This window comes from Mizuhopecten yessoensis, unplaced genomic scaffold (assembly GCF_002113885.1).
Source record: "Mizuhopecten yessoensis strain PY_sf001 unplaced genomic scaffold, ASM211388v2 scaffold716301, whole genome shotgun sequence".
In the NCBI taxonomy this organism is placed as follows: Eukaryota; Metazoa; Mollusca; class Bivalvia; order Pectinida; family Pectinidae; genus Mizuhopecten; species Mizuhopecten yessoensis.
The window spans coordinates 54,518-67,408 of NW_018480048.1; the positions used below are offsets into that span (position 1 = coordinate 54,518).

At 35.2% G+C, this 12,891-nt stretch overlaps 1 protein-coding gene across 11 annotated transcripts in view; it reads right to left on the reverse strand.

Annotated features, from left to right (window-relative positions):
* LOC110442809 overlaps positions 1–12,891 on the reverse strand; it is a 43,638-nt gene that overhangs the window by 14,248 nt on the left and 16,499 nt on the right. For 4 of the 11 annotated variants that reach the window (XM_021486612.1, XM_021486613.1, XM_021486610.1 and 1 more), the window contains exons 2-3: positions 4,098–4,265; positions 2,062–2,094 (exon numbers count right to left, since the gene is read on the reverse strand). In XM_021486612.1, the coding sequence (XP_021342287.1) occupies positions 2,062–2,094; positions 4,098–4,229 (165 nt within the window). In that variant the 5' untranslated portion in view covers positions 4,230–4,265. Of the gene's footprint in view, positions 1–2,061; positions 2,095–4,097; positions 4,266–4,455; positions 4,586–4,605; positions 4,626–5,019; positions 5,249–12,891 lie in introns of those variants that run through there. The other 7 variants (XM_021486617.1, XM_021486614.1, XM_021486609.1 and 4 more) reach the window with 6 other exon arrangements.

Here is a 12,891-nt window from a genome sequence, read left to right on the forward strand (position 1 = left end):
AGCCACGCAATCCTAGCCGGAAATGACTTATAAATAATCGTGTAGGCGGCCTTGTCTTATACCTGTATCACAGTTTTACACGCTACTGTTTAGCTTGAAAGGTTTCAGGAATTTAAACTAACGTACCAAGAAACATTAAAATATATTAAAGTCAGAATATTGAAACATATAAACCTATCCTTAAAATGAATTGAAATATCATTTAATTTAAATAAAAGTGAGATGGTATCGTCATTTTGATAGTCTCTTAACGACAACAGTTAGTTAAAACGCCGAGAGATATATACAGTATATATTAGGTATCGCTTGATAAATAGATCGTGTAATAGGACTTGTATTGTGGAAACAACAAAATCTGAATCCAATGAACCGTGAACATTAACGTCAAAGATTGGCGTCACTGCTTTACATGTCCTCGTAAATAACAACAATTGTTAATGTAAGCGTGGCCTCGACTTATTGCAAATATATGGTCGTTTCTATTGTAGGGTTAATCCAATTACGGAGCAGATAACATGGATTTAACGGGGGCGTACTCCAAAAGCATAACCTCGACTGTGACGTCAGTATTGTGAAAGCTGGTACGGCTAGGAGACCTTCACAGTAACAATATATTATTTTTTTAAATAATAAACATTTTAAATTGCCATGCTAATATTTTCTGTCTAGGTAAATATTTAGTGAGCATTTAAACCCAAATTTGTGTGTTCATCCTTGAGTGATTTTAACAAGTCTGTCCGGTTTCGACTTGTCGCTACTATTGATATATATATATCGCTTTAGAATATAAAATCGTGATTTAAAGTTTTGCCTTATTTACAAAGACTTGAAACGTAATGAGACGAAAATGTTGTTGGTCTTTTCTTGTTTTGTTCCTGAGAGTTTTTCATTGATGTAATTTATTACGGTGTTTTAGAATTGCTAAGTGTTTGAAGATCCGTATTCGACTCTTGTGTAATTGTAATACAGGTTAAATGGCATAAGTTGTCGTAGTTTCAACCTAAACGACTTTAATATGCTTTTGAAAGACGGATGGGACACTATTTCTGTGAGTTATACTTTTGGCCTATTTCATGAAGTAGAGATATCTTGCATTCGTGTTTATTGTTTGCATTTAATACACAAGCTTAGATAAGCAATAGTACATGGCACGTCTTCAGATTAGCTCAGATGTCTGGCATACTTGAGTAGCTATTGTCGGGTTTGAAACACAGCAAATGTGAGCCACCCTAGTCAGGGCCTAACAATACATTTAATGTCAAACCCACACATGTCGGTTTACACACATATATATAACACATACTACCTAGCTGGCTTAAGCATATTACACAATAGACAATTCCGAAAATAATGTTTATTATCTCAATACACTTGTGCAAATGATAAAGAAACACCAGTCTTTTGTAATTCTTTGTTAATAGTGTAGGCAATTTGTTCTTAAGAGTTAGAAGAGATGGCAATTGTATTTACTTGAAAAAGGTGGTTGCGTAACCAGGCGATATACATAGATTTGGGGGAAAACGAACCAAACTCAATACATCTTCAAAACAGTAAACGTTAACTCCTTGACAAGTTGTCTGTAAAATCTGTTAAAATTGGTGGGAGGGGCTGGCTAAATAACCATTGGGAAGCTCGTAGACGACCGACGTAAAACAAATATGGAGGAATAAAAGACAGTACGCTTTGTTGAACTTCAGATACGGAGATATTAGTACAGGTCATGTCAGGGGAAGTGAAAAACGAATGTCATCTCTTCACGCTCAATAATGGTGAATATCTTATATTGAATCTGTGATTATTTTTTCTTGAAATTCACCATCCGTGCAAACTGTTATGCAAAACACCAGATTACAAATACTTAATATACAATCAAGCAAGTTTCGTATTTAATATGTTAATGTTTCTTATAAGATACGTCACCCGTGCATTTTGGATCACGTCAATGAAGTAATAAACTAGCTTATAAAATACACAAGTCTAGTATTTTAATGGTATTATGAGTGACATCTACAGTAAACATGTGTTTCTATTTAGTTGTTCCATCACTGCGATAGACCTTACCTTTTGTGTCTCTTCGTTGTCCCGATTCGTAGCCTGTCAGTGAGGGGTACACATACATTGGGGATTTAGTAATTAATATCATTGATAACATTGCTTTCTTCGTCAATTTCATTTTGGAATTATTTGTTGTAAATGTGGATTTTTTCCCTGTGGAAATTTCACTAAGAAAACATTTATGCAGACTACTTTGAAACATTTTCAAATTTGGTTTTACTTAAAATCAAAACGTGAACATTTCGATAAAATTTCCACACGTAAAATAACCACTTTCACAGAACATGTAGGATACAAAACCCAAATGACTGTCAGAAATATTCACGGGATGTACACAATGTACGACACAAAAAAAGTTAAGCAAACATGCAGATAAAATATGTATAGTTTGTGCATTTCATATTATCTAAAGCATGATCATAAAATGTAAATAATAACATAAACCCCACCAAAAATAGCCCTTTCAAACCGCAATATATTTACCCCACGAAGAGTTGATCCTCTGGCATTGTTTGAACATGTTCTTTCGGTATTGATTTCGCCTATATATCGGTATTGGTGACAATATGTGTGTCTAAGATTTTTCATTCCGTTTCGAATTCGCCCTTTCGTTCATGGACGAAATTGGCGAAAATATAACTGAAGCGAAAATTCACCTGTTTGCGATATCAAAAATTCTAGCAATGAAAAATCAAAACAAAAGTTATTCGAAGTTATGCACTTAGTCATGCTCAGAAAAAGAAAAAGAAATGTACAAATAAAAAGTCAGGGTGAAACTGAACGTGCTGTGTGTTTCGAGTCATTTTTTAGATGTTCTGAAATATATCTGTTGCATGCATCACAGGTACGAGGATACAGCTGTGCTGACACACAAACAACTTCTGAACACCATGGACACACAGTAGGGAAACCATAGGTAATTATAAACAATTACTATTCACATAACATTTAAACTAAAAACTATACAACTTGCATGCTACACCATTGACAGACAAAGCAGGTGGGTTCATAGCACATGAGTTCTTACCAGAGTTCCTCTCAGGGGTTCGATATTTCACCTTTCATACCTAGCTCAGTCCAGTACGTATAAAAAGTGTTGATAATAAAGTGTTCTTTAATTTAAGTTTGTAAAGTCTTTTCAATTCATAGAATAATGTACCTGTCTTTAGCCTAAAGCAACAACCGATCGGACTCACACCATCGTTTGTTCGTTACATCATGTTTTGTCACGTAAAATTGACAACCACCCCCTTTGTGTATGCAGTACTTTTGTGTGGGTAAATTTACCGATAATTCTCGTCTATTTAAAAAATATGTGAGCAGTTCTTTGTGTAGGAAAATTTATCAATAATTCTAGTCTATTCAAATTTTAGTTGTCGTCGTTCACATGTTTCTTTATTGAATGGGTGCATTTAGTGTGTACTGGACCAAGTATTACGCTAACTGACAGGAAACCATCTTGTTAAGTTATATAACAAAAAAACTATTAAAATATAAAATTTCACAATGTAATTATTTTGTTGCAAGAGACACTATTGATTAGGTCTACTAATTAGTTGACAATGTACCACAGCTATAAGTAAATGAATAACAGAAACAAAGCCCATTTCTCCATGAAGGGAGGCATTCTTATAGTGGTTCATTAAGGAACTCCTTCATTAAGGAACTGCAATATCAAAATTGTCTGCTGAACGATATATTACACTGCAAGATGTTATCTGTTCATCCTAGTCACTCAACCTACTGAAATTTGTCACTAATCTATCAATATCATTAATTCTCGAGAAGGACAATATAACCCTCTGCACATTTAGTCATCCATGTTTTTAACGTGGTTTTACATCCTGGTCACACAATTGTTAGTAAACTCATTAAAATTAGCGATCATATCTGTCTCTCTGAACACCGACGAAGGACTACACTACACGTGACGCCATTACCCAAAATGCATGAGCAATGACCGACATGTGTGCAGTGTTGGTACCCGTGGGTTCGAACACCCCTGAGGAGAAAGTCTGAAACTATAAAGTGAAAGAACTCACGGGCAGAGCAGACCGAGGCGTGCGAGATACGGGAGGGGCAGCGGCCGTGCCGTTCATGCCCGTCTTGCCTACATTTGGGGAGGTGGCGGGGCGTTGCTCTGCTTTCGTCGCCGAGCTGCTTCCGGATCCCATACTTCCTGCTTATGTTAAGGTCTTCTTACATCACTTCTGAAATGAAGAGGGAAAAGATCAAATCAATAAATGATATATTCCTGAACTTGAAAATAAAATATTTGGAAACGACTTTTAGTTTTGTTCTGCTTAGATATAAATATCCTGTTCTTCATCAGCCAAAGGCTTTCTTCTTCGTTTCTTCAAGATAAAACTAACAGAAAAAAGATCATAAATTTAAACAAACCGTTAATGTGAATATATCACTGGAAAAAATGTTCTGCTCCTTTGTTATCCAACGTAAGTATTGTTTTCAACCACTAAGAGTCTGTATCCATATTTAACACAGCTGTCCCCGGTGATATACGAGCTGTAAAGTAGGGCTAACTCCACTCACCGTCCAGGATACGAGCACAGGTGTTTAAATGGTATGTACTCCTAATACGATACAGGGCATGGTGTTTATTAAATGGTATGTATACCCCATTGACACAGCCATCAACTGTTTATGGTATCCCGACACTTCAGTCCAGTTAACGCATGTCTTTGATATCTAAAAATAGATGTATATATCCTGTATCTTTATAGTTAAATTTCCCTTCGAACACAGAAATGCTGTATTAACAGGATGGTGTGAAGTACAGTACCCGTTTTAAGTCATACCAATAATGGCGAGCGTGACTGTGCGTGGGAAAACTTTCCACCATGACTATGCATACTTCACGGTTACGCTCTTGATTATCTTTTCATCAGTCAATGTATTCATATATCTATATATAATATCAATGCTACTGCCAATTACTATACATACCATTAACGCAGGTATTTATCCTTGTTCGACTTGTTAAATAAGAAACTCATTCGATTGAGTGTTTGAAGTATCTTCATTCAAACAGGTCTGCCCGTGACTGCTGGTAAAATACAGAGCACTCCCCTTCTCTCTTTACATAAAGGTGAACATATCAAATGGCGCAACTGTGAAACAATAATCGAGTGTATTGTTGTAGCTGTCAATTTCTGGAATACTTATCTTCCACACGTGACCGAGATAGCTGTAGTTGCCGTGTGTCTGTAGAAACAGTGTAAACACGAGGCTTATGTCCACATTAAACCTCCGACAAATTGTTGCTGCATTAAGCAGAGATATACCACACATTGGTGGTTAGAGATATATAATTGGCCAGGTAAACATGATAATGGATTATTAGACGGAGAGGGAGAACCAATCTAAATGAGCATAACCTTACTAAACTGTACAGTCGGTGTGTTTAGTCTTCGGACTGATTTTTTTATGCAGTTCATTAATGTCCTTTTATTGATTCTACTATACACGAACAGTGATAAGATAAAACATGTATAATCTAAGACATCAAAGAGGAGTACTGTTGATGGGTGTGCTAACATGGTTTACTAACAGTCAAATCAACAGCGCAATGTGACAATGCACTAATCATTAAACATTGATGCCCCAGCAGATTAGGATTAGTGCTACAACCCACTGCATGATCTACGCAGGTGACTAATGTGAGGTTCAACGCAGAACCAATATCTTTCCATTGCGTTCTTTGACAAGGGACTAAATTTTATGAACTGTTCCTTAATTACCACAGATTTTATTTATTTTTATTTGGCTGTTTTATTTTTTGCTTATTTTCGTTTTTGAAGTACAAGTTACACTTATACGTTGCCGAACAACTACCGTTTACTCAGCGTCTAGTGCTTATCTTCAATCTTTGATTTTCCGTCAACTATCGGTAAGAATATATTGAATACAAAAACAAGTAAGGAATCAATAGAGAAGTCCTAGGGACATTCTAGTTAAAGATACGTGTTTCTTTGTCAATTGTTGAATAAAACAACGAAATCGAAGCATGTTTAAGCCTTGTGTAACCAAAGTCAACAGAAAACCTCAAACAAACATGAAGGAAACATGTTTCTGTCAACAGAAAATTTACTTAAAATGCAATCAACAGTATGTTAGGTTGGTAGACAGTGTTAATTTTCACTTGATTGAACATAGATATTGAAGTACATACATGTGACCAATCTGCAACAGTTCCAGTGTGGTAAAGCTGTGTGTAATATATGATTATGCGCTCACTCAATGGGACACAATATAATATCTGATATCACAAGGGGACATTATATAATATTTGATACCACAAGGTGATAAATTACAAACAGAAATAAGCATTTGGTACCACAAGGTGGGACATTATCACAAAAAAGCATCCAGTACCACTAGTTGGGACTTAACTACAAAATCGCATCTGGTACCACTAGGTGAGACAGCAAAACAAATAAGCATCCGGTACCAGTAGGTGAAACATAATAACAAATGAGAATCCGGTACCAGTAGGTGAGACATTATAACAAATAAACATCCGGTACCAGTAGGAGAGACAAAATAACAAATGAACATCCGGTACCAGTAGGTGAAACATGATAACAAATGAGCATCCGGTACCAGTAGGTGAAACATTATAACAAATAAACATCCGGTACCACAAGTTTGGACATTATTTAAACGTCAGGTATCTAGGACAGAATTTATCTAAATACCAATTACAACATGGTGGATCATTTAAATTCATTTCTGCACGTCATTGTCATTTGATTTAAGAGAGAGTCTCTATGATGTGCATGACAGGTTGGAAAGCTATACTACAGGACAAAGGAAAACAAAACACAGTGTGGTTGATCAGACGGACAATAACCAACGATGAATTACACGACAATAGCTCTGTCTCAAATTACTCTAAAACATCACGTGCAGAAGAAACATGATATACGTTCAAATGAGAATGGTGTATACATGACTTCCTACATAACACGTTATCCTTATATAGATTATCGATGTCGATTCCTATTATTAACTGATTGTAGATCTAAAACGTATAATATACAACGCGTTAGCATATTGTCTGATATCGTATATCTGCAAGTCAGCTGGATCCCTATTTATACTTTCAGTTTGAGGTATGCGTTTTCTTTAGGTGACAGATACGAGTAGTTTACTCCACATTAAAGAAGATATTTCATTTTGATTGTAAGACATTATTATTATTTGACAGATCACCAGCAGATATCCAGCTGTATTATTAATTCTAGTTCTGCAGTAATACTCAAATACTTAATAAGTAGTTATATACAAAAAAATGACTGATCAAATACAATGTTCTTCGTATCACTTACCTCGTCCACCAATTAGCATGTTTATAGATAGATAAAACGTGTGAGGCACATGTGTTGTATCTCTATAATTTGGTAATTGATACAGTATGCAAAAAAATAATCACAAAAACTTACAAAAAAGATTTCGATTTCATTGGTTTTGAAATGTATCTACCTCTTAGAGAAAAAATATCTTGTGTCACTGTGGTCTACAAAAATGATCTATGGATGCTCGGACGTAAGTACATGGAGAATCGAATGGAGCAGGGCTTCTGTTTAGGGTTTATGCAGAGGATGTTCTGACATTGGCTTCGCAACAGATAACGTTATGTGGAGACGATGTTCTCACAGTGGCTTCGCAACAGATAACGTTATGTGAAGACGATGTACTCACAGTGGCTTCACAACAGATAACGTCATGAGGAAACGATGTACTCACTGATCTTATTCGAACGCCATAACGCAAACAGGGTAACGCTGACAACGAGCTTTATAAAAGAGCTGTAGGAGACAGTTGGGAAAAGACAGATTAAAAGCAAGACTGGAAATATAGATGGATGTCCCAAATGTGGGACAGCCGGGCGTGTTCTTCCTACGAAGTTTTGATCTGTTGCATCTTGTTAACTCATTCACCCCTAAAAACACATTTCAACTCTCCCAATTCAAAAGTTGGAATAGTTCATTAAGAAATGTCAGGGGTGAATGAGTTTATGTTAGTCTATACAGAACTTATCCAAGCTTCCCTCTACATCCGTTCCGGTTTCACTCAAACAACTCACATAAACTATCGTGCCAATATATTATATAGAAGAAATATAGAAAGAAAAAAAAAACATCAGACATTTGTCAATATTTACCAATGATATCAACCATATCTTCCGAATTATTTCTGACAAAGATTGTCTTTCTATCGTTATTCTATCAATTTCGTCCAAATGGAGATTATATCAATAAAATATATTTTATATAGTAAAATGGAAACCTGATTGTGTGTTTTGTGTGACAAATAGGTTTATCACATGTAAACGAATTAAGCGACTGATAAAAAGAATGTACGAAGAATGAAAACGTGGAGGAATGACTAGTTCATTTAGTTCTATGACCTCCAACGTAGCATTTCATTGAAGAGAAACAGAGAATCGATATTTCCCTCTATATTTTATTATGCCTCTGCTTGACTTGCAATTTGCGAGATAAAATTAAGGTTAATCTTATAATCGAAGCTGAAGTAGTTACAATCTGGATAACAGATTTTAACTGCTGATTTATAGTATTTGTCGTAAGTTTAAGGAGACGCTCAAGTGGTTTAAGTTCATCATTTGCTAATAACACTCGAGAATTTTACAGTTGTGAATGAGTGACAGTTTTATCACCTCGCTTTATCGTATCTTAAGGAGTCGTAATATATATTCCCAAATACATTTGTTAGGGGTTGTAAAACAAATTCAAAACATTAATAAATATATTCCATTAGTAAAAATATTTACTTGCCTCACATAAGACAGCGAGTCTAAATTATATCACATTCTGTCCTGTTCCATGATTAATAAATAAATTGATAATTAAATGTTTAATAAATGGCCATGTAAAGAGTCCCCGATCATACTTAAGCGTGGTATGTAGGTTTTTGACCGTACCGATTGTGTTCAGGTCCCTGGCCTTACTGAAAGGATTTAGCAAAGACCACATAAGATCCCAGATTGGTCACATGTATGTACTTCAATATGTATGTCCAATCAAGTGAAAATTAACACTGTCTACCAACCTAACATACTATTGATTGCATTTTAAGTAAATTTTCTGTTGACAGAAACACGTTTCCTTCATGTTTGTTTGAGGTTTTCTGTTGACTTTGAATACACAAGGCTTAATAATGCTTCGATTTCGGGGTTTTTTAAGGTTCCTGACCGCGCTGTCCATAGCCTATAAAATGTTCATGAATGAAAAGTTTTACCAACGCCTGCATTAACGTAGCCTAGTTTACAAGGATGCTGAGCTTACAACAAGTATTTACTAAAGTTTACATTAGGTCCCAGACTATTCTGATTCTTAAAGATACCACCACACATGTAATGATCGCGAACCAGAGGTCGATTTCAGGGCTATTTTATTCTAGTTTTCTCACTTGAACAAAGAAGAAACCTTAATGAGTTATACATTCTGGCTAAGAGAAACTTCTCTTGGTAAGTTATGCATATATCATTTTGATACTTTGCATTTACATTGGAAAAAGTGCAAGACTGGCAAAGTTATGTTAAAACACACTAATTTCAAACAATGGTTATTCTGTAAAAATCACCAAATATGTGTTTTCTATGGAAATTTTCTATAGAAATAACACGTGCTACTGAAAGAATATTCAACCTGATGTTACTTTTTATCTTAACAAATACCATGCAAAATCCCTCATATTACTGTAATGTTTACCAAAGAATATGTACGGTCTGTTCATGTTAACTTTATAGTTTTTGTAGAGAAGGTTACTGGGTATTTTTTAATCATAATATCATCCTTTCTCTTGTTAACATCGTTTCTGTCTTCATCTTTGATTCGAAATTATAAAATGGTGGACAAGGACTTACAGCGATCTCCGGACAATTGACCGAGACTGGTACACAGCACTCCTCGGGTGGTAAGGTAAACAAAAAGGTGACAAGATTAGCTACTGATCTACAAGTGCGTTATTTTATCCCTATTGAGTTTACCTGTACGTGTGACAGGTGCGATTAACTATTAACCATTCCTGTCATTTGTCTCTCTTCAACGTGACGTTGGTCCTGGTAATTCTTCTTTTAATAAGAGATTGATTCCATGCGCGTGTGATATTAGATGGACATTTACGATTGATGACAGATCTAGATATTACTTAACTTAACACATGCGTAAATAAAGTACAGACAGGACTATAGTGCTAAACACAAACCTTTGTGGATTACAGACAGAGCTCTTCATTGAGTAGATGAGACATTCATAATGTTTTCCGATCACTGACAAGGGTTACATTTATCTAGTTTTCCAAAAGACAAATGCCAACTTTGATGATATTTTTCAGACGTCACATTCACCGGGACTCGTGTTGAGCCCGCTTTGATAGGCCTTCCACTACTTTATACAAACTACCTTACAGTTTAATTGAAACTCTGTGTGACATTGTAGGCTTGAATGCGCCGTAGCACGATCATACATGTTAAACATATGGGGCCATATATATATCGATTGTGTAATTATCCCGAACGAAGCATCAGAGAACAGGCACTAAAATCCCGATCAACCGTAAAGAGTGTCACCAGAGTGCGTGTGTTCAACCAGATATAGATGTAGTGTACAACCAGACCTAGATGTAATTATAATGTGGCGATGTTTTTTGGGGGTTTTACGTCTTAGCAACTGCTAAGGTCATATGACGACCATTTCCATCGATGATGGGGCCACATGTATACCATCACACTGCAATATCATAGTCTGGACCTGGTAGCACGACATCCCACCCAAAGGCCACATTGTTATAACAACAGGCTCACCAGCGGAGTCATAAAATTAATTGAGAAGTGAGAAAAGAAAAGAGATTCTAAGTCAAGCAAAGAGGGTAACAGATCATTTCAGGTGGTGGACGTCAAGTCATTTACCATCTTCTGTGAAAATGCGTGTTAAACATGGTAGTGTGAGAGTTTTGTCTATGCATCTGCATCTCTTAGTATCAATGACACCTAGACCGTCAGTAAATATATAAATAAATTAACGTTATCGGGATCTTCTGCGCAATATAGAAGTTTGAAATGCGCTGCAATGATACCGAATCTGGATTTCCAAATTTAGCGTTGAATCGATTTATCAGATTTTCATAGTAGTGTGTACTTGTACGTAAACTAGCACATAGCGGTTACCAACGGCGATACTTTATTCGGTTTTACACTACGAGACCCCGAGCATCATATAAAAGGTAGAATAGGTATTGACAAAACAAAATGACAAAATGCGAGTACATTATGTAAAGAAAATGTAATCGACAAAAGAAGATGAAACATGTATTGCAAGATCTAATATCCAATACAGTGAACACGTTTATGTAAAATGTAACGTCTTTTGTCGATAACACATAATGTCCTGTGTTGACATGCCTAGAAAACCTCACTTTTGTAATCATTTTGGGTGTTATACTATATGCAGAATAATAAAATGTATCGCTATTTGAACTTCTTAAAAAAAAAAAAAAAAAAAAAAAAAAAATTTTAAAAAAAAAAAAAAAAAAAAAAAAAACATTTGAAGAGATAAATCAGTTATGATCAACTTAAGAGATTTGCTAATGACATAACTGTTCTGAATATAGACTGCATTGTTTGACAATTCTCTATTCAAACACTATATTCGGCACTGTTGTTTTTTAATGTGGTGTATATTACATAGGTTATACGTATCTGAGTATCATATTTTATTACCCATTGTTCAATCTGATGGTCACGTCAACGATTGGCAGGTTGCTACTTTCAATTGCTTTGCCGTGGTTCTTTGATTTGCAAATCGGGTGTATTATATAATATAGCCCGGGAAAAACCATGGGAATCATGTTTCAATGAGCAAGGCAGCACATGTCCTAGCATAATCATTGTGTATGTGAATCAATAAAGCGGAAACCATTTCAATAGTTAAAATGTACAAAAAACACTTAGCGATAGAGTTTTAAACTATACAAAGCGCCGACATGTCAGACAATATTCGTTTTGGTGCGACAATAACTTGGCCAATTGTTCTATTTAAATATGTCCATTTCATTTGTTATCTAACTGATTTTACAGATAAAGTATGTCAGTGTAGTAGGTTATGGGTTCACATTTCTATCGAGGTAGGGAGGTATACATAATGTTAATTATACGTGAAGTATTGTCCAAGTCATTACAACTTAATTATTTGACGAGTATTTTGTCTATTTTACACACATTATAAGCCCCGTGTGGTAATAACTTAGCATGTCCTGGTGTTATTACTAGTACTACTAGGGCATTTTGTATTTTTGTTTCTTACAAGTTAAAAATTAGGGTAGTCCGATTATAATTAACAAAACAATTAGATCCTTTGCTACTACATAGACCTATACTAGTGTTGATATACACGTGATCAGCTGTGTGTGGAATCATTAGATAAATAATACGTTTCTGTTTTTGAATGTGTTACTTATGGGCATACTATGTCAAATTCCCTATTATTTAAATGTGTAGATTATGAGAATTCGATACGTCAAATTTCTGTGGTTAATATGTGTTGATTTTGAGTATTCAATATATGTCAACATCCTATTGTTTCAGTGAGTAGATTATCAGTATTCAACATGTCAAGTTCCTGTTGTTGAAATGTTAAGATTTTAATTATTCAACATGTCTAATATCTGTTGTTGTCATGTGTAGATTATAAATATTCAATGCGTCAAATTCCTGTTGTTGTCATGTGTAGATTATAATTGCTCTTATTCCTGTTGTTGTCATGTGTAGATAATGAGTATTCAACATGTCTTATT